The sequence below is a fragment of the Cricetulus griseus genome, chromosome 4, assembly GCF_003668045.3.
Source record: "Cricetulus griseus strain 17A/GY chromosome 4, alternate assembly CriGri-PICRH-1.0, whole genome shotgun sequence".
Classification (NCBI taxonomy): Eukaryota; Metazoa; Chordata; class Mammalia; order Rodentia; family Cricetidae; genus Cricetulus; species Cricetulus griseus.
The window spans coordinates 206,085,415-206,108,673 of record NC_048597.1 but is presented as its reverse complement, the minus strand read 5'-3'; the positions used below and the strand labels follow the sequence as shown (position 1 = coordinate 206,108,673).

At 42.3% G+C, this 23,259-nt stretch overlaps 1 protein-coding gene across 1 annotated transcript in view; it reads left to right on the top strand.

Annotated features, from left to right (window-relative positions):
* The window catches only part of Clstn2 (calsyntenin 2), a 570,502-nt gene that overhangs the window by 428,899 nt on the left and 118,344 nt on the right, over positions 1–23,259 (top strand). The window contains exons 3-5 of the mRNA XM_035443875.1: positions 9,922–10,117; positions 10,982–11,190; positions 22,995–23,144. Of these exons, the coding sequence (XP_035299766.1) occupies positions 9,922–10,117; positions 10,982–11,190; positions 22,995–23,144 (555 nt within the window). The remainder of the gene's footprint in view (positions 1–9,921; positions 10,118–10,981; positions 11,191–22,994; positions 23,145–23,259) is intronic.

Here is a 23,259-nt window from a genome sequence, read left to right as displayed (position 1 = left end):
ACTGTCTCTGCTCCATGACACCTGGCTGTACTGGTAGGCCCTCCAGATCCCAGCGAGGCAGCCAAAAGCAGTGCACCCGTGATTCGGGTAAGAGCACATGGTGAAATTGGAGAAGGGCCTGTGTCTGTTTTGTTGTCACCTTCTGCTGCCTTTCTAAAGCCAGAAAGTGACAACTGCCTTGGGGATTAAATTAGAGAGTTTCACACAAAGCGCTGAGCCCAGGTCCTGCCATTTCTCACTAGTTCTTAGCTTAAAAAACACAAGAGTTTTAATTACAATGTGGGGTTCCACAGGAGGAAGGCAATTTGCTTTCCATCATGCAGATGGGGAAATGGAGGGGAGCAGCACTCCTTCTGAGGTTCTAAAGATGACAAGTCAGAGTCTGAGCCTAGGCTCACCTGCCTCAAGGCATACATGCAATGTCTTGGAATAGAAACCCTGAAGCATGTCATGGAGACATGCCTGGGACCACAGGCCAGGATTTTGTGTTTACAAAGCTGTTGAGTCTGAAACTCCTTTTCTGCAGCCACAGTGTCCTCTGAGGTGGCACTCTGACACAGGCAACCATGTCTGAATGCACACACACACACACACACACACACACACACACACACACACACACACACCACAGTGCTGATGCTTTGGCAGTAGGCCCTGCAGGGTACCTTTGCCTGCCTACCTGCCTACTCTGTCTGCAGAGACAGGGCTGCTGACTTCTGTTCCTTCCAAGCCTCCTATCTCCAGCCAGGCAGGTTAATGCACAGAAATGCAGGCTGTTCTCACCACCTTCCTAAGCCCCCAACCCACAGTAAAAACCCAATAGATGTGAGCAGCCATGATCTCTAAAAATCATTACCCTTCATTTCTGTTATGCTGTATTCTTTTTACCCAGGAACAGTTTTCTGTAAGAATATGTACAGTATGCTTTTGTGTACTGGAAGCCCTTCAACTGCAGAATAACTGGGTGTGAGGCAGACCAAATGACCACTCAACCTCTGCTCAGGTTTTTCTTGACCTGATAATGGCTGTCTGAGCTGTGGGATCTTTCCACATCTCCAGAATATATATAAGCTGTTGCATCATTTATTTGTTCAATAGACACTGCCAAGGAGGAAAAATGCCTTGTCTTCTGTTTCTCGGGAATGTATAGCTGTGCTATATGAGGCTTAAAAAAAGAGGGTGTGGGGTGTGGCATTGATGTCAGCACAAAACTTTAGAAAAATGGCTCCTCAATTAAAGAATATGTTTTTGCTTTGCTTAGTCCTTGGCAGAAAGAAAGCTATAAACAGTGACAGTCAACCTACCCACTTGAGCTTCTATTGGGAATTGAGGTAAGGTGACAATATGCATCTAAGTGCTTCCCGGCCAGAAAGCAGATTTTACTATAATTGTACTAAAAAGCTGAGTGACCTTCTTACTTCCCCAGTTGCACACTGAGTGTGGCATTGCAGCCTTGGCCTCATGGTACTTTCAGGATGAGGCGTGGTTGATACTCCTGTCTGTAAAGAAGAGTAGCCTAGGAACCATGCAAGGTCATACATCCAGGGGGAGCAGAGAAAGACTCAGTACTTGGTCTGTCTGAGCAACTCCCCATGCCCCTATCTGGGAGGGGGCACCCACATTGACAATCTCATACACCTTTCCCTTTAATTTTCTACTCCTGGGTGGTCATAAATTTTTAATCTGAAATAGGAAGGCTTCCGGTCACTTTATTTGAGCATAAACTTATTTCTAAGTTCAGCTCTAATTTGATATGCTGGGCATGATTACCCTGGGATGTAATTAGCATTTGTCCTTTCATTATACTTACGGTGACTGTAAATATATACTTGAAAGCCTGTACTCAACCCTCGGACTATGCAGTGCCAAGTGGGTGCTAGGGAGCACAGAGTATGTTGCTGACAGTAAGCTATCAAACTCAAGGGGGAACTCCCCCATCTGGAGGAGGGAGTTTCTAAGACCCATCTTTTCCTTTATTGGAAGTATGGACCTGGACAGATGTTCACTCTAAGACTGCCTTTGTGTTTGTGATGCAATTTCTCAGGGGGACAATACAGCCATTAGGATGGAGATGGAAGAATAGAATGCTTAGGGCAACATATTTAGTTCCCTTAACTTTGTCCAAAAAGGCTGTGAGCAAACCCAGTCACTCCGATAAGCAAAAATAGTAAAGTCCAATCCAACTACACTCTGAGCTCCCGTATGGCACAGTACTGATGCTATGTAAAGCCAAAGGTACTGTTATTAGCTAGTGACATTCTGGAGGGAAAAGAAGTGCAGCCAATTGCTGCAAGATGCTCTACCTTGTCAGGTTGTTTTGATGGCATGTGCGGCGTTCACTGGAATTATTTCTGATAGCTACGTGATCTGCCCATTCACTCTCTTTGGTTTTCAAGCAGGAAGAGGGATTTGGCCAAAATCCTGTGTTTTGTTTTATATAATGACAGAGGTCACAGAAAACAGTGACACTTAACTCCAGGCCAGACATGAAATGTTTTGCATATATCAAGTCACTAAACCCTCCAACAACTCTGTGTGGTCACTGCTATTAATATAACCTCATATTAGAGATGAAGAAGCGAGCAGAGCAGAAAGGGACTCGGGCAAGACCACGAAGCTGTCAGCCTCAGAGCTAAGGTTCCGACCCAACCTGACTGGTCCTAGATTCACAGGAAGGAGAATTGATGTTCCTGCCCCCCAGCACCTTACTGTATGGATATAAAATTCTGCCAGTGACCCATATGTGAGATGCAATCTGAGTCTCTAAGGTCTCTGCGGGGTTTGGGGTCAGAGTTGCAACACTAGGAACAGGATGTGACCCCATGAACTATGTGACAGCTACATCTGGGAAATGGTAAGAATGGGAGTTCCCAAGAATTTTGTTCTCATGACCTCTTTATGTTCTCGAATACTATTAATGCCCTGAAGCACTTTCTTTTATGTGGGTCATCGATCAATATTTATTCAATTAAAAATTAAATCTGAAACACGCTGAAATGTGCAGTCATTTATTTAAAATAGCAATAATAAACTCATTGCATGTTGCCATAAATAACATGATTTGACAAATATATTTTCCAAAGCAAATTATAGTAAATAGCATTGCCAATGGTTTTGCAACCTCTCCATTATCCAGCTTAACAGAAGTATCTAGATCCCTAAACCTGGTTCTGCACACTATTAGGTTATGTAGGCTGGAATATGTGAAGAAAATACAACAATTAGAAAAGTGATTTATGCAGTAAGAAAGGGGGAAGTGCTTTAGTAATCTTTTCTGATAACTGTAGACATTCTTGTTTGCATACAGCTGAAGTCCTCTTGTAGCTTCTTAAGAGACAAATACAGAAAGTGAAATTAAATCTATACTTCTATCATACAAGGTGTCTTGGTCCATACAGGATGCTACAACAAAATAACCCAGAGTGGAATTTTAAAAAGCAGAAATGTATTTCTCACAGCTATGGAGGTTGGGGTGTCTAATAAGATCACAACCCTAAAAGAATCTGTCTGATGAGGGACAGTTTCTTCTTCAGTGGCATCTTCTCACTGTAAGTGCCCACAGCAGAAGAGGCAAGCTGTCTCCCTGGAGTTGTCTATCCAGGCAAGTTGTGGTCTTAAGGGCAAAGTCAGTGATCACCTTACAGACATGACCCCCAGAATCTTATGCAAGAGCTGAAGACATGACCAGAACAACTGATTCCCAAAGACACTCCTTCTAATATGATTATTCTTAGGGTTGGGTTTCCAATACGAAATTAGAGAAACCCAGGCACTCAGCCCAATGCACACTGTTACATGAAAAGCCATTGATTTGAGCCAGGTGGCAGTGGTACATGACTTTAGTCCCAGAACTTTGAAGGCAGAGGCAGGTGAATCTCTGAGTTCGAGGCCAGCCTTGTCTACAGAGCAAGTTCCAGGACAGCCGGGGATGTCGCACAGAGAAACCCTGTCTCAACAAACAACAAAAAAAGCCATTGATATGTCTTGTACTTTGAATTTTTACCATATATAACCATGTAACACTCTTCATTGGTCCTTTACAGATATTACCTATCCTGTTAAATGGCATCTTTCAAAATTAGAAACCTTTCATGATGAGGTATCAAAAGGTCACATTGGTTATCACTGCCCAAGATTGTTAAACTAACTACAGCAGACATAAGTTTTCAAAAGCCAAAAACTCAAATTTTAACATTACCAACACTTTCATTTCATGGACCCAGTGTTCCTGTCTGCTATTCGTTCAAGTGAAAAAAAGATGTTCTGTAAAGTCTCTGCTTTGCTCACAAGTTACCTTTCTCACAGCTTTTCAGACACTACACCTGCTGTGCCAGGGCTTTAACCACACTTCCAATTACATCACATGGAACACTGAAGGACATGAAGTCAGCTATGTGTGGTGGTATATGCTTACAATGCCCGCCCCCAGAAGGCTGAGGCAGGAGGATCACAAGCTTGAGCTTAGCCTGGGGAATAGAATGAGACCCTGTCTCAAAACAGTGGTAACAAGAAGAAAGTATGAACCCAAGGGTTTAGACTAACAAATTCAATAAGATCAATACCATTTACTGAGGAACTAAAGTCATTCTCTGCTGATATTAACTGGCTTGCTTTTTTAACTATGAGGATGCTGTGGTGAACGCAGCCAGGCACTACTCAGCCCCCACATCTTTATTTCCCATTGCCTGTACATCAACACCACAAAGCTCAGCATAGTGAAAAGTAAGATACCATCTTAGTGTTAATAGGATGCTGCTGTGCCCTTGTGGTGCCCTGGAAAGAACCTTGGGAGATGTCTACATACTAAGCTTTGTGCTGGAACATCCCAGTGACTGGGTGACAAGTGCCATGCTTGGGTTGATGGGTGCTGGCACTAAATGCACACATGGACATTAGAATCCATACAGTCAAAGTGACCTCTGAGGAGCTCCATGACCCCTCCCAAACTCAGTCTCCTCATCTGAAAGATATAGAATCAACATAGTTGTTCAAGTGTAAGAGTTGTGCTTTCAAGATATTCTTTGAAAACCAATTTAGAGGGCTGGAGAGATGGGTCAACAGTTTAGAGAGCACTTGTTCTTGCAGAGGACCAAGTTCGATCCCCGTGCTCACGTGATGACTCACAAGAATCTGTAATTCCTGTTTCAGGGATCAGATGGCCTCTTCTGAGTTCTGTGAGTACCCAGCATACATGCATTCAGGCAAAAGAGTTGTACATATAAAATGAATCTTAAAAAAAATAAAGAAAATCAATTTAAAGACATTTTTCTCAGAAACTTTTGACAGTGGGAGAGACAGCAATACCAATTTCTGCTGAGTCTGGGGAATGCCTTACTGAGGAAGAGAAGGCAATTGTGCACCACGAAGAGTAGCTGGGAGGGCGGAAGCCAGCATTCTCCACCCCAGACCTATGGCTGTTCCTTCTGGTCACACCCTCGAGGGCATTTGTGATGAAGCCTACCCACAGTGGGTAGGGGATGGCACCCAGAGGCTTTGTGACCTCAGCTAATCTGCTAATCTGTATGTGACATACACTGTTTCTGCCACACCAGCTCTCGCTCTCTCTCTCTCTCTCTCTCTCTCTCTCTCTCTCTCCTCTCCTCTCTCTCCTCTCTCTCTCCTCTATTTCTCTCTCCCCTCTCTCCTCTCCTCTCCTCTCTCTCTCTCTCTCTCTCTCTCTCTCTCTCTCTCTCTCTCTCTCTCCTCTCTCCTCTCACACACTCACAGCCTGTTGGAAAGCAAGATTTTGATAGTGATGTTTTTATTCAGAGACCATTTGATCTGATTTGTTTTTCTTTTAAGTGCTTCATCCTCCCATGAAAACCTTTATTAGTAACAAACTCTAGACCAAGGTGACCCAATGTATCAAATATTGATGCTGAGAGCTGGTGTAAGCATCTTTATTCCAAAATTCCACCCTGGATCTTTCTGTTGACTTTTTTTCTCCAATATGTGGTATGTTAATGTTTCTAGTTGATACAGTTCTAACCAAAGAAAAATGAAAACCCTTTTCTCTATTAAGTAGCACTAGTTTGTGTGCATGATGTCTCTGTGTGTGGTGCGTGTGCCCCATGTGCCTGTGTGTGAGCACATGGAGACTCTCAGAATCTGTCTCTCCTCCTCAGTGCTATGTAACAGGTAGGAATAGACATGCCTGTCTTTTTACATGGGTCCTGGGGAATCAAACTCAGGTCTTTATGACAGCAGAGCACACACACTGTCTTTAACCCTGGAGCCGTCTCCCCAGCCTCAGCAGCACCAGTTTAAACAAACATCTACCTGGAGTCCAGTGCTTTTCTGACCACAGAGCCCTGTGGGTTCTCACATCACACACTCAAGAAGCTGGTCCTACTATAGTTTCAGTCCTGCCACACTGGACCCACCAGTGTTGGACTCACCCAGCCCCTTCCTATTGAAGGTCCCTTCTGCCTGAAGCAAGATGTCATTGCAGTAGTCTTGTGCCTCCTCGTCTCCTCCAGCAGTCTCCGCATGGCCTTCACATGCTTAGGCAAGCATGCCCCGTATGTCCCGCCAGATCTGAACTCTGCATCTCTTCTTCAGTGTGTGTGTGGTACTTACTCCCTGTTCCTCATCTAGGGATGTGGCTATCTGACTGCTTATTTTCCTGCAAGTAGTAGCGTGTGGACCATAGCTGGGGCTGGTTGTGTTCACCACTGTTTCACGGATGAACTGATAAATATTAGTTCCTGATAAATATTTACTGTGTGAATGGATGGATTATCTATCAAGAAAATGTTTGTGCAACCAGAGCCTAAGTTTTCAGTAAAAAGACTTGATATTTAGTGTGATATGAAGTTATCTAAGTTATGTTCAAAAGGGACCAAATTCTGTTTCAGTCTGAGGGGTGAACACTAAGTGGTCTCTGAGCTGGTCCGTTTGGAGTCAGTCCTTTCTCCAACCCAAGAGCTGCTTGATAACCCCTGATCCTTATGTTTGAAGGTACCCGAGTCATCCATCCTTGTGTTTCTAGTGTAGTGCAATGTTGAGGGTTTATTTGATGTGATCATCAGCTTTCTGTCACTTTAACAAAATTCCTGAAAAGAAATGGTTTGTTATAGTTTATTGTGTCAGAGAACTCAATGTGTGGACCCTTGGCCCTGTTGCCTTAGGCCTGAGGTGAGACTGAGAACTGTGGTGGGAACACTTGTTAGAACAAAGCTGCTCACCTTACGGCAGACAGGAAGGAGAACAAGAGAGAAAAGGGGAAGGCAGGACAAGCTCTACTCTTCACAAGTACACTACCACTGACCTACTTTGTGTAGCTAGATTCTGACTTTTAACAGCCCATTCAGTTATGAACGCACCAATGATAATCAAGCCTACAATAAATGAGTCTTGAGGGGAGGGTCACTTCATATGCAAACCATAGTAGTTGGTCCTCCAAAATGCTAGTTCCACTGAATTACACTGAACTAAGCAAGATGGAAATATGTAACCCAAAAGTTTACTTCTCCTGTCTCCCCCTGGGGTCTCCTCTGTGTCCTTTCCCTCCCTCCTCCCTCTTTACTTCTTAAGGATTGCTGACTCTTGTGAACTACTTTGGTTGTGATCAGATGTTTCCAGCAGAAAATTACCCTCATCTATTTTAGGTCTAACTTGGCTCTTCAGAATGAAATGCTCTGATTAGTTTTATAATCATGATGGTGGTTGGGCACTCCCGAGAATGCCCCACAACCAGTTTGAGGACACTGGTAACATTGTCACAGAGAGGTACTGATCTTGGGACAGAATCACAGGGCACACTAGCTAATTCAGAGTAGGAATTAAACTCAAGGATCAGGTAAAACCTGTTCTTCTGTCCTAAAGGCTAGAGTTATCCTTGGCAGAATGGGCAGTGCTGAGATGTCCAGTGAACCTTGGGTAGCAGCTGTTAATGGGTACATATGTTCCTGTTAGAGCCTGCCCCACATCCTATTTTATCCATTATTGTATATCTATATTTGAGAAACAGCCAGGAAAAAGTGGTAGTGAAAGTGGAATGTTCATAATGAAATTGAAGATTAAACAAATAATAAGAGAAGCAGAAGCCCACGGGTAAGATTGGTATTGATTGAACATCTTAGAAAACATTGTTAGAAAGAGATCGGGGCATGCTGTCTCTATGGAAAATGAGGGACTCAGCCACACTTGAATTAGAATATGAATCATTCCCACAGGCATCCCTGGGGGGCACTTTAGACATCTTAGTATTCTTAGGAGATAGAGTGGTACAGTAGAACACATGTGCGTTTACAAGCCAGCCATACGTGTGTTTAATGCCCAAGTTTACCTTGGTGACATTGAGCAAGTAACCTCATTATCATCATCCTCCTCTTCTCCCTCATCCTCTTTTTGTGTCTCCACCTCCTCCTCCTTTTTCTAATTTGTGTAAGTTTAAATCATGAAGATCTATAATCTCAGCATTTAGGAGGCTAAGGTAGGAGGCTTGTGAGTTCCAGACCATCGTGGACTAAATAGTAGGGCCCAACAAAAGGACAATAATGATTTGTATAAGCTTGTATAGAACAACTGCCTTGTAGGTTTGTTATGAAGGTCAAATAAGATTGCCTAGATACAAAGATCATTGCCCAAAGCAGGCATGCAATCAATCACATTATTCCTTTGCCTCGAATTGTCAGCTCCTATCAACAGCTAGACAGGGTCTGGGCTAGAGTGAGACAAGCCAGTGCCTCTGTCACCATCAAAGCAAATTCTCATAGGCACATCAGGCAGTTCACATGCCTCTCCCTGGTCCAGGCATATACCTGAAGCAATGTCAGACCAAGGGTGAGGCATCTCAGACATCTACTCTGGATGTCTGGATTCCACCCCTGGACCATCTTATCTCTCATACATAATGCACTTGGAATTTGAACCCAGATATATGGACTCCATACTTCAGTAGTCTACAGATGGGCTTTCCTGCCCATCTCTGAATGCTAGCATACAGCTAGGCACCATTTCCTAAAGTCTACAAGTGCTCTCAATACCATAAGAGAACACATCTCAAATTTTCAGCACATCTCAAAACATTTCCTACAGGGCTGGCTTTATAGTCAGAGTTCAAGAAATAAATATTCACAAATAGAGGAAAAAAGAAGATTCTCATGGCCTTATAATTTTGATGCAGAGAAACTGTTATAATGAACATTAACCCAGCTGAAAGGGCAAAATGCATTAATTTCACAACATGTTCTGCTCTTTAAGAAGTTAGCTGTTCAAGCTCCATGGGGAATCTTGAACTCATAGAGACTCACTCCCACTGTTTCAAAAGACAGAATTGCCTACCCCCACTGTGTGGAGGGGTAGAGAGAGACATAATGGAGGAGGGCAGGGGGAGGGAGATTCAGCTGCAACAGTATGGTATTATAAACCGGAGTGAAAGGCACAGAAAAGCAATGTTCATATTTAAGATGAATAAAGGCTCTGGCACAGGTCTGGTAGGACCTAAGACCCTGTTTCTAATCATCTTCTAGTCATTGATGCTGCCAGCCCATAGACAATACTTTCAAGCATTGAAGATGTTGTCATAAGACAATGGACCGGGCAAATCTTTGGCCTTCAATTCTTTCCATCAACCATCCTTTGTCTTTCGACTGTTAGCAAGTCCTTGATGCAAGACTGGGCAAAGGGCAAGGGAAAATCTGCCAGGAAGACTAAGAAACTGAGAAAAATCACTCCCCATACAAAGACTACACAAGCATCAGCTGGGTAACACCCCCATGCAGGAAACACATCCATTTTGTTCTCTATGTAATGAGCGTGTAGGGCTGATCTGTAGTGGCCAAGTCTAGAGGATTCTGAGTGTGTGGAGGAAATGGGTGTAGAAGTTTGGGGCTTGTGGATCTGGCTCAGTAGAGGCACTGTTTTCAGCCTGGAGATTCCCAGTATTCACCCTAACTATACTCTCTTCTTCTGCAGGGGAAATCTGTGCATTCAAGATCCACGGACAAGAGTTGCCCTTTGAGGCTGTGGTGCTCAATAAGACATCTGGAGAGGGCCGGCTTCGTGCCAAGAGTCCCATTGACTGTGAGCTGCAGAAGGAGTACACCTTCATCATCCAGGCTTATGACTGTGGTGTGGGACCCCGGGAGGCAGCCTGGAAGAAGTCACACAAGTGAGCTACCTGTCTTCCCCTACTGCCCTTGGCCACCTACCTCCATTTATTCTATTTATAAATTGTTTCTCTTAATACATCCATCTATGAGACACACCAGAGGTATGGCTGGAAGATGGTTTAAAACTCCCAATCCCATTAGCATCGCTTTGACTAGGAGCAGGAAGTTGGTTGTGTGGTAGTGATTAGTAGTGGTGGTCGGACTCGTGTTATAAATGGTCACATTGGGAAAAGACCCTGTGGCCAAGGTAGTGATAGTGAGTGCCCCCAGAGTATTTACATAGCCGATTTCTACCCTGGGAAGACTGTTGCTGCGTTTCTTCTCTGGAAGAGACTCCTAGGCCACCTCCAGGACGAAGTGAAAGCAGTGCTTCCTCCAAGAAGAATTTCCTAAGCCAACCCCTCAGCTCATGTCCAGTCTAAACTTTTCTCTTCATTTCTGCAAAGCTCTTTGCTTCTCTCAGTCACATATGACTTACCACATCTCAACTCTGCTCTCTCCGCGTTGACTTTGGCTCAGAGCATAACACAATGTCAGAGCTGTTTGACTTGTTACTGAGTGGGGGAATGAGTGAATAGATGAAGGAAATAGGGAAAATGGAGAAGATGGGAAGGGAATCTGTAGCCTGAAGTAGGCAATAGGGAATGATAAAGAATGGGAAGGGCAGCCTTGCTCAGCCTCAAGGCAAGAAAAGGTAGGTGGTTGGTTCCCCAAGGGAGGGAAGACAGAGGTGCTTGTGCAACAACTGCCCTGGAAGCCTTGACACCTCTTCACTCTCATGGCCTTGGGTTGGATCAATGTCCCACAACATATGGTGTGATTCCTTCTTTACCATCATTTCTTCTTTCTGATTTGTGCTCCAGGGCTGTGGTCCACATCCAGGTGAAGGATGTCAATGAGTTTGCTCCCACCTTCAAAGAGCCAGCCTACAAGGCCATCGTCACAGAGGGCAAGATCTATGACAGCATCCTGCAGGTAGAAGCCATTGATGAGGACTGCTCCCCTCAGTACAGCCAGATTTGCAACTATGAAATTGTCACAACAGATGTGCCTTTTGCCATTGACAGAAATGGTGAGTGTCCTGAGAAGATCCCAGTACAGTGAGGAAAGCTAATTCACTATCCTTGCTCTGGAGGCCAGGAGGGCCCCAAATGTACTTGACAGTGGTACCTCCCTTGGAACTTTTTATCTAGGCATCATGACCCAATTATGCAGTTGAGGTGATGGCTCATTTATGATTAGAATCTTGCTAAGTCTAAACTACTTCCAGGAAGTTCAAGGAACCTCATTGAATATGATCTGGAGAACTCATAGTCTCATACATTTGTATTCCAAACAAAGATGGTTTCCTGGAGTAATTATTTATTATCCAGATGTGAGCCTCATCATCACCTTGCCCATATCCGGATATCTCTCAATATGATCAGTTATAACATGAACCCATACCTCCAATCACCACCACAACAATCTGCTTTCTGCTTCCAAGCAAAGATATACTAACAGAATTGGGAATTTTAAGCCACCTTCCAACTATAACTTTTTTTTAAAGGAATCTCTAAAACATTTTCCAACATCCCCTTTGAGAATTTCAACCATAGCAGAGCCTTCCTCCCAGTTTGAATTGAACTGAAAATGGTCCCATAAAGCCATTTGGACATTTCTCATCACCATCAATATGAATCTTATTATAGTGTACACACAGCCAGAGATCCAATCAACTCAATCCACTTGGACTCTAACTTGATTGTAATGAAATCAAGTACATTGCTGAGTGCATTGCTCTTTTTTAGAGTGAGTTGTGTGAGTGTCTATTTATTATCCCCCACTTTGTTTCAGATAACATTTAAGTAGCACAGAAAGATGCAAAATTGCAAGACCCAAAGCATTCTGTAACTAAGTGTTAGGTTTGATGATGGACTCCAAATGGAGCTAGAATGGAATTCAAGATAGACAGGTTCGCCCTCATGGAACTTAACAAGTAACGAGGAAGGAAAAACAAAAAAGAATCAAGGGGCCATGAAAAGTGAAAGTATGTATAAAGAATGCTGAAAACTGGAGTGACACTGCAAACTAGGCTTGAGAATCTTGCTACCCAACATCTACAGGGGAAACAAATTAGTCATATGTGCCTACATCTTTAGGAATGCTTCATGATATTGAGACCAGAAGGAAACTTGCCCTGTGATATAATCTTCTGCATCCTAAGAACAATACTAGAGTCCACAGAGGAAGGGAACACCTTCATCTCCACTTTCAAGTAGCTTCCCAGATGATCTACCTGACTATTACAACAGAAGGCTAAAAGACATGGGACTAAGAGTTACCCATCTGGGCATGATTAAATGCTAATTGTATGGGGCAGGGGATTGGTGCACAGGGAAGGGAGGATGGGAATACTGATGTGAAGATAAGCTATACTTGTAGAAACTTCCAGAACCACTCCCTCACAGCTTCTCCAGCAAGCCAAGCCCTGTGAAAGACTGACCTGTACCTTTTGCATGCATGCGTGCACGCGCACACGCGCACACACACACACACACACACACACACACACACACACACACACACACACCACACAATACAAAAGAAATGTTGTGTTTTTCTCCTCTAGGATGTAGGTATCTATTTGCCTGTCATCAACTGTTCAGTCTTTCCCCACAAAAGCTTTGGAATTTGGGGCATGACAAGCACATGGTAAATAGCAAGAGTGGAGACATCTGTGATGAGTGGCCAAGCTCCACTTGGCCTCCTGGTTCTTGTTTTCAAGAACAAGGAAAAGATGAGATGCAAATTCTTTCATCTGAGGGTAAACTGCCCCAGTCATGAAGATAATTACTCACCTTGATGAGCCATTTCACTAACATATGCCAATTTATTTCCCTGGCTGTCTCATTAAAAGTGAGTAATGGGCTTTTGCCAGGCCTTGGCCTCCAACTTTGGTTTACAATATAAGATGGTGAGGAGAGTTGGCACTTCTAGAGAGTGTGGGCTCCCAGCAGAGACATTTACAAAAGCAGCTATCTAAGTAATGAAGAAAGGACCTAGGCAGCTCCCATTTTCATGAGCTTCCCAGTGGACCCTTCACCATCACTTCAAGTTCTTTGTGTATGAGCCCGTCATGGAAAGTACTGCTGAATCTCAGGTGCCTTCCTTGACCACGAGGTTCTCCATGGTCTTCATCCCACATCTAAAGCAGATGTTCCTTATTCTTCAACTTGCCAGGCTCTTTGCTTACGGGGGGAGAGGGAAGGAAGAAACACAGAAGCAGGAAGGGTGAAAGACACCAGGTGGAGTCTGAATGACCTCCTGTACCTTCTCAACCTCTTTCACCTGTAGTCCCTTGACCTCCTTCCATGTGAAACCTTGGCAGTTCCAAAACAATTGTATCAGTTCCAAACTCATTGTGGGGTTTTGCAGCCAGGTGGGAGTGTGTTGAGATGGCTCGCCACATAAGCAGCGCTAAGTAATGCTGCTGTCTAAGGCCATTAGATATTTGTCCCTGTGGCTGTGGCCATGGGCTTTAGTCACTCTCCATGAAATCTGGGCTGAGATGATGAGCATATAACTATGAAGTGAGGTTTTTACCATCATCTTGGAAAGTTCTAGATCTATATCATGTGGCATACAGGCTACATCTGCTGGGTCTAGGCCAGCCTCTCTGGGATAGGCAGAACCTGGATCCCTATTTTCATTAGACAAGTGGAGAAATTGAGACCTAAGGCAGGGAGACTTTCCTACATTGTCATACTGTTGGCACTTGGGGCTTCCCATTACACACCTCTTCCTCGATAATAATGGAAAGAAACAGATGCAATAGGAGTTTAGGTTCATAAACAGGGTACAGAGAAATCGGCAAGGGGGCAGAGAAGGAGATCGTAGGTTTGCCCACCCAACAAAGAGCAAGTACATAGCCATGCACAAATGAAATAAGCTAGTCTAGGACAACTTGGGCTTGAATTAAGAAATTACAAGACAACGAAAGAAATATTGAGAATAAATACACAAAAATTGAGTTAAGAACATCTGTTTCATTTTATCTGAATCATCCCATCCCCCAGACTAGCAGTGCCCAGCACAGGGAGAGATTCCCTCTCTTAAAAATTCCCCCCTCTCTCTCTCTCTCTCTCTCTCTCTCTCTCTCTCTCTCTCTCTCTCACACACACACACACACACACACACACACACCACAAAAAGCAGAGCATGCTGAACAACCAACTTCCCTAGTCTTTCAGAACAGTTTCCACACGGCTTACCTCAGCCTCATCCCACCCAGATCACTGGGGAGGCCAATGTAACCAAGATATCAGGCAATATCTGGAAATAAATTACATGTCGAGGGGCTCGCAGTGTCAGGCATGTAGCAGAAATCACCACGATCTCCAGTGGCCTGCTCTGGAGAGAACACCAGCAGCCTTCACTGGGCAACTCCACCACCCTCTTGTCAACTTCTGCACAGTCCCTGTAACTTTCATTGTCATGCACCCTGCAGCGTTTGGCCTGGTGGATGACAACACCATTCACCACATAGCAATCCAACAAAAGCACAGAAGAAATAGATCCGTCTTTTAACCCCAAAGGAAGCCATAGTTTTTCACTTTTTCAGCCTCCAGGCATTGGAGCCACTACTCCTCTTCTTCCTCTCTTGAGGAGATAACCTAGATTCATCCTCCAGGGGCACCCAACCAGACACCCATTCAGCCACTGGGTCATAAGCAAATGACCTGTGTGTCCACTGCAAGCATATGCTGACCGTGACATAGGCACTGGTGAATAATCCAGTAGCCGTGTGCCCATGAGCAGCTAGCCCCAACTCCTGTTACCAGGGCTCTCAGCTAAACATGTGCCTGCAGCTGTCTCGTGTAGTCATGTGCAAGCCTGCCTGCCTCAACTCCCATCATGAACCCCTACCGTCATGCTCACTCCTACAGCTGGTCCCCTAGCCACAAATGTATGTATTGTAAGCTCTGATGCCTCTAGCTATAGGTGTCTATGGAGCCACTAACCCTGCCATCAATACCAATTGGCTCGTGTGCTCACAGCCAACCCTTGTAGTGACACAAATGTACACAACTAGCCCAGCTGCACCACTCCATCACTTTAACCACTACTGTGCTTGTACTGGTGGCTAGTTCCTACATTTCCCTGCATCCATGCTGCCACCTTGAGCCCTACTGGTATCATATATGGACAACTGGCTTAACCTCTGTAGCTGGCTTCCATGCACCAAATGGGTGCACAATGTCATTATTTATAATGGGATATTTCGTACTACCAACCTTATACACATAGACACACCCTACCTACATATCCACAGTTGGCCCTACCCCAATCCTTGTCACCACATATGTTCCTACAGTTAGTTAGATGTTCAACAACTGTCTCCATATCTGCTGTGTCAGCTTCTTGTCACAGCTACCCTGAGGATGCCACGATGCCCCTCTGCCACCATATCCCTTGCAGAACAAAGGACCACATATTGTAGATGTTGCAAACCCCAAATTCCTGAACCAAGACATCATGTTCTTTCTGTCACATACTAGACACTAAACATGGTGTCACAATGTTTCTCCTCAACCCACACAGTGAAGGCATTTCATTTCTGAAGCCATTCCCAAAAGTCTAGAAAAGGTGGCTATTTCTTCAAATGCTCAGACAACCACTGAAAACTGCGAGAGTCATTCTCACCACCCACATGTAATTTCAGTTCCAGGGAAACTGATGCCCTCTTCTGGCCTCTACAGGCAACAAGCATGCATGCAGTACACAGACACACATGCAAGCAAAACACACATCGTGATAAAAAATAAAACAAAATAATTTAAAATATTTTCTAAAATCTTATAGTCTAGAAGATAATAAAGTAATATACTGAAAATTGTAACACAAAAAACAAAAGCCCCAGCCAACGAAGAATACTTTATGTGGCAAAACCATCCTTCAAAAATAAGAGATAATATAATGATTTCCCAAGATGAACAAAAATGAAGACAGTTCATTACCACTAGACCTATCTTATAAGAAATGATATGTCACCCCTTGACCTGAAGCAAAACTATGCTGTTTACTAATGTCAAAACATATGAAAGTCATTGGTACCAGTAAGTACGTATCAAATTTACAATATTCTTATACTATCATGGTGGTGGGTAAATTACCTACAAATATATCTTAAAGTCAAAAGTGTTAAGAATGAGTACCACTAGGATAATATATCAACAAATGCAAAAGCAGACACACTTTTGGCATCTAAAACACACACTTGAAGACAGGTGGTTCAAAGCTTTTAATGAAGTTCAGTTGTCATTTTTAGAAAGACCAGTATAAGGACAATATATTTCATCTAAGCCTCATAGTAATCACAAAGCAAATCCTTGTAGGTACACAAAAGGTAAAGCATTACAAACATACTACTGTAGAAAAGTGTCAAGACACAAGGAAAGTAAAGGGGAAGATGAATAGAATCAGGAGCTAGAAGACAATGGAAAATATTTTAAAATACCAATAATAAGTCCTGGTATACCAATAATTACTTTAAATGTAAATTGACTAAATCCACCAAACAAAATTTACAGAGTGATTAAATGATTAAAAAATAAACTTTAAGTGAAAGACTCTATCAGTAGACAAAGAAGGCCAGTATCTAATGATAAGCATCAATTTATCAAGAGGCTAAAACAATTGTAAAAACACATGCATCGAAGCATCTAAATATACAAAGCAAATACTCAAAGAGCTAAAACAGAAAATAGACAATAATATAATAGTAGGAGTCTTTAATACCCCCCTTTAGAAATGGTTGTATCATCTGGACAGAAAATCAGTAGGAAAACATTGCCCTTAAATCATACTTTAAATCCCAATATACACTGAGCATTTTTTTCAAAGCAGGAGAATACAAAGCACATAGGAGATATATTCACAGTAGATGATACTGAAGCCCAAAACCAGCCTTAAATTTAAGAATAAAATCACACCAACCATATTCTCTAACCACAGCTGTATGAAACTAGAGAATAATAATGGAAGGAAAGCAAAAGATGAAAACTTTGCAAATCAATGGAAATTATGTAGCATTCACCTGACCAACCAGTGGGTGGAGGAAGTTACCAGAAGGGAAGCTCAAGAGTGCCTGGAGACAGGTGACAGTGGAAGTGTAGTGTCCCCAGACTTAAGCTGTTGAAAAGCAGTTCTAAGAAGTCAACTTAATATTATACCTCAAGGAAATATAAAAAGGACAAAGAAAGTCCAAAATTAGTGGAAGGGTGGACTAGTCATGATCAGAACAGAAATAAATGGAGAAAAAAAAACTAGACAGAGAGGAGAGAATAAATCAATGAAGTGCATTTTGCAAAGATAAAACTGGCAAACCTTTAGCTATACCAAAGAGATGAAAAAGGAAATGAGAAAAGTGATACCACTGAAATACAAAGAAAGGAATCGCTAAAAAATGATTATATGCCAACCAACTAAAGAACATAAAAGAAATGAATGCATTCTAAGGATCATATAGTCTATCAAGACTAGGTAGGTAAAAGGTGTAAGGAGATTCAATCAGTAATTTAAAAATGTGGTCTTCTGGCCACAAGTCTAGAACTTGGGGGTTTCATAGCCATCTACCGAATATTTAAAGACTAACTAGAGCCAATCCTTCTCAAACTCTCCTTAAATATTTAAAGACGAGAAAGTACTTCCCAAGTTATTTTAAAGGCTAATATTACCTCTACACCAAACTCAGGTAAAAAACAATATAATATAGGAAAAGAATGGACTAACATCCACACGGAACTTAGACACAAAAGTAATCTTCAACAAAATAGTAGCATGAGGCCTGCATTACTTTTCCTGTAGTCATCAAATGTTCTGATGAGAGCGACCTACAGAAGAAAGGATTAAGTTTAGCTCACAGTTCAAGTACAATCTATCTTGGTGGAGAAGACAAGACAGCTGGTTATAGCTTTTTAATGGTGCTAACCTCCTTAGCAGGTATTTATAGCTGCCTTGTTGGAACTAGTTCCTAGTCTGGAACTCTAAGCTTGCTGGAACACCTTTCCTCTTCCAAACAAATTATGATTAAGTTCATTCACACAAGTTCTCATAAAGCAGCAGAAAGAAGCCAGATTCTTGGACAAAATATCATGCAAATTGACCCTAAGTCAGCTCCTAATAGAGTCCTTGTTGCCCACTCTGAAACCTTATGAACCAGGCCTCTGCTATCTATGTTTCTTCCAGCATTGTATTTTAATCCCCAACTCCTCCCCCACACACACCAGAGTGGCCCATTTGGCTCATTTTACAGTATTCAAAGTATTTTATAATCCAGAATTCCAAAGTGTTCCAAATTCCTCCTTCAAATCGGTCCCAGATGCCTAATAACCACATGGCCAAGTTCATCATAGCAAGTCCTCCTTCCCAATATCAAACTGTGTCTCAGTTACTTTCTCATCACTGTGGTAAGATACCTTGACAAAAGCAACTTAAGGGAGGAAAAATTTATTTTCACTTATACTTCCAGGTGCTTGTCTTGGTCAGTGTTCTATTGCTATTGCTATAAAGAGACACTATGACCTTGGCAACTCCTATAAAAGAAAACATTTAATTGGGGCTGGCTTACAGTTTCAGAGGTTCAGTCCATTGTCGTCATGGTGGGGACCGTGGACATACAGGCAGACATGGTGCTGGAGGAGTAGCTGAGAGTCCTACATCTGGATCCACAAGAAGGGGGAAAGAGGAATAGAGAGACACTGGGCCTGGCTTGAGCATTTGAAACCCCAAAACCCATCCCCAGGGACAAACTTCCTCCAACAAGGCCAAACCTCCTAATCCTTGTCAAGTAGTGCCACTCCCTAATGACCAAACATTCAGATCTATGAGCCTATGGGGGCCATTCTTATTCAAACCACCCAGGGGCTATCGTCCATACTGGTAAGGAAGGGTTGCAGGTATATAGGGCATAGTGGCAGGAACAGGAAGCTGGCTGGCCACATTGTATTCCCACTCAGGAAGCAGACGGTTAGCAGGAAATGGAGTTGGTTTATAAAACCTTAAGGCTCACTCAGAATGACCCACTTCTTTCAGTGAGGCCCCACCTCCTAAAGGTTGGGCAACCTTTCCAATAATACCATCAGTTAGGGTCTAAGTGATTAAACACACAAGCCTGTGGAGCACAATTCACATTCAAATTATCACACACACTAAATTCAGTAACATATTAAAAAGGTCATACACCATGATCAAGTAGAATTTATCTTTGGGGTATATGGAAGTTTAACCACATACCAATGAAATGATTTAATATACTATATTTACCAAACACAGAACAAACTAAAAAAATATGACCATCTGAATAGATGCAGAAAATATATTTGAAAAAATTCAATATTTTTCCACGATAAAACAAAAACTTCTAAGCAAACTAAGAGGATAGGCAACAGAACAAGGAAAAACAGTTAACTAAAAATATTTTTGCAGTAAATAAAGCAATCAACAAAGAAAAACAGCAGCCTACAGGATAAAGAGAATATTCATAAGCCATATGTACAATAATGAGTTATGCAAAACATATACAAGACTCATAAAACTCATTAGGAAAGTTAAGTGCCAAGCACCTGCATAGACTTCCTCCCAAAGAAAACATCTAAACAGCCAGAAGGTATGAGAAAAGATATTTAGTGTCATCAACCATAAACATAAATTAAACCTCAACGAGATGTCACCCTTCAACTATTATGATTGCCTTTATCAAAAAAGCCAAGAGATTCACTTCACAAATATTGTAAGGTGCTTAAAGAAAAGGAAGCCCTTGTATACTGTTGTCTGGAAAATAAATTTGTATGGCCATTCATTACAGAAAGCAAAAATTAAAAATAGAATTAGTATATAATCTAACACTCCAAGTCCTGGGAAATAAAGTTGCCTTCTTGAGGGGATAATTCACTCCTATGATTTATTGCAACATAATTTGGAGTAGCCAAGACACAGAACTCTAAAGTATTTGTAAACAGATGAATGGAAAAAAAAGAAATATGCAAGCGCACAAGAGCACACACACACACACACACACACACACACACACACACACACACACACACACACTATAACCAGATTTAACACTCTACCATATTTCTTTGAAATTTTAAAATAAAAGTAAGGCCACATTATCTTTGCCTCCCCATTTCCACTTAAAATGAAATTATCTGTATATTACCCATCCTTAAAAAGCCTCTGTATGTCCCACCTGCCCAGCATTCCATAGATGTATAGACTCTTAACTACCAGACTAGTTTTGGGTGTGTGAAGAACACCTAGATGAGCAGAATCACACAGTATCTGCAGTTTGTTCTCCTTTATTATTTTCCAGAACCACACACACACACACACACACTGTGCCATAGATGACCAAACACATTTCCACAAAGATAGCCACAACTTAAATTCTACCTGCAAGAGTGTGGCTATCAGTGTGCTGATTTCACCCTGCTCTCCAACATTTGAATTTTTTTAAAGACATAAAAGCTTAATTAATATTCAAGGTAAGTTCTGATTGGCCACTAAGGGTTAGCTTCCACGTTCAATTAGACTTTGGTAAACAGGCCCAGGACCACAACTCACCGGAGTTTACTGTGGCCCAGCTCCGGCAAGCTGCCAGAGGTAGAAGCTTACTCGAAGCAGGGAGTAAAAGATCATTTGCAACAGACACAAAGGTGGTGGGTTTTTCTGAGCTTTCAAAGCATGTCAAATGTGTGTCCTCTCCCCAAGAAACCCTCTCCCATGCAACAATGGCCGTATTATTATACTCTCATTTGTGACCTAATGTTTCATGTTCTTTGCTTTGAAAATCATTTGCACATGCATGGAATTTGTGGTGGTGGAGAAAGTAAATTAGTCTCCCAGACAGTTTCATTAAGACTTGTTCCGGAAGTAGAGCCACAACAAATTGAGCCAAAGATTCTGTTTGTGTATTTATTTTTCTGCTACAATCAATAGTGCTTTGTCTGCTTAGTGCTACATGGATTGTCACCCCTGAGTCCCCCTCTTTTTAGTGGCACCCACCTTTATGGAGTCATTTCACACTGAAGAAAAGGAGTTAAGACTTCTGTTCAGAATTTAATCTGATGCTGCAGAAATATTTCTTGTGATGAGCTTGAGGTGTTTCTACGGGCAGAGTCCCTTCCTGTGATGAGGACAGCCACAGACCAGTTTACAGAGTCCATAGAACAAAGGTTTTCAACCTTCCTAATACAGTTCCTCATGGTGTGGTGACCTCCCAACCATAAAATTATTTTTGTTGCTACTTTATAACTGTAATTTTGCTACTGTTATGAATTGTGATGTAATTATCTATGTTTTCCCATGGGACCCCTGGGAAAGGGTCACTCAACTCCCAAAGAAGTTGCAGCCAGTGGATAGACAAATGCTGCCATGACTACCAATCACAGGAGCCATTCCAGACCTGTGCAGGCCTTCAGAATAAACTAACATCTGTAGGAAAATACAAGGAATTCTACACATCAGGCAGGAAAACAGAAGCATAGCAAGCCAATTTTTACTCAGAAAATATGGTCCCACATCAGTAGATACGAACGTGTTTCCAGAAATAGCTGAGAGCACACAGCTAAGGTGTGTTTTTGCTTCGGCATCTTGGGTGCCTTTGCAATCTCTCTGCCATTGGGCAGCCTCCACTCTCTCACCAGGATATGATGGTGGATGTGATTGCTGAATCAGCTTCTCCAGGCTTTAGAGCAAAGTTTGATTTTTGAATTTTCTAAGATGTTTTTGTTGTTGTTGTAGTTGAGTCCCCCAATTCAGATAAATAGTAATTAACTGTTGAAATGAAGAAAGCTTATTTATTTTAGTGTTAGGGAAATACAAAATAGATATCAGAATCTGCCATTCTGTGTTTATTGATCTGTTTTGTTTCTGTTTTCAAATTTTCAATTTTGGTAAGAGATGATTAACATCTGAGTTCATATTTGTTATTACCACTAACATCAAGAGAGAGAGAGAGAGAGAGAGAGAGAGAGAGAGAGAGGATATAAAAGGAAGGAAATGGTTCCTAGAAGTTGAAGATGTTAATGTCTTAGCACTAAACACTTAAAAGTATTAAGTTTGGGGTCTTTATTTAATTTTTTCCTTTGGAACAAGAATATTCCATCAAAAACAAACAAACAAACAAAAACCCAGCCAGTCTAATTTTTGCTCATTAATGACCAAATATTTATTTCTTATCATAATATTAAATTCCTTTGAGGCAAACACACACAAATGGCTTTGAATACATTGTTTGTTCTCTCTTGGAGAAGAAAAATGTCTCCTTCCTCGGGGCAAGAAATCTGTTACTCTATGCGGCTTTCAGAAGAGAGGTCACACATTTTCTTATTGATTTTACTTCCTATTTGGTAGCAAAATAATGTGAGAAGAAGCAGTGAGTATTCCTGGCGACAAGCCCAGATGCTAAAAATTATGTGCCAGGACATTGTCTGGATTCCATCTCTTTCCCAGAAACTTCATGGTAGATAAACATTCTGCACCCAGCATCAGAGACACCTGTGTACTTTCAGGGGTCGTTTTCTGGCAACTCACTATTTGTAAGCATAGGCCAGTTGCATTCCAGATGCTGCTTGGAATTCTCTAGTAGCCCCATTGCACAGAAAGATGGCCCCAGCCAGTGGCGTCCTGCAACACCAAAGAACAAAGCAACTATGCGTGGCAGCCCATACTCTTGCTTGTCCTATATTTTTCACAAAGAGGTGGGGGGATGGGGGAAAGAACTCTTTCATCCCCATGCCCTGAAGGTTTGATGGGATGGGAAAAGAGTTTGTAATAAGTACAGCCTGCTTCATTTGACCAGAAATGACTGTGCACATCCCTGCTCTTCAGGCAACATCAGGAACACGGAGAAGCTGAGCTTTGACAAACAACGTCAGTATGAGATCCTGGTAACTGCTTATGACTGTGGACAGAAGCCTGCTGCTCAGGATACCCTGGTACAAGTGGATGTGAAACCAGTGTGCAAGCCTGGATGGCAAGGTGAGCCTGGCTTGGTCAGTCCTGCTATGAGATGGCAACTTGACCCGGGGCACAGAGAGTGCTGGGCGTGCCCACAAATCTCACAGCACATATCTAAAGGAGGTTTGAAAGTATA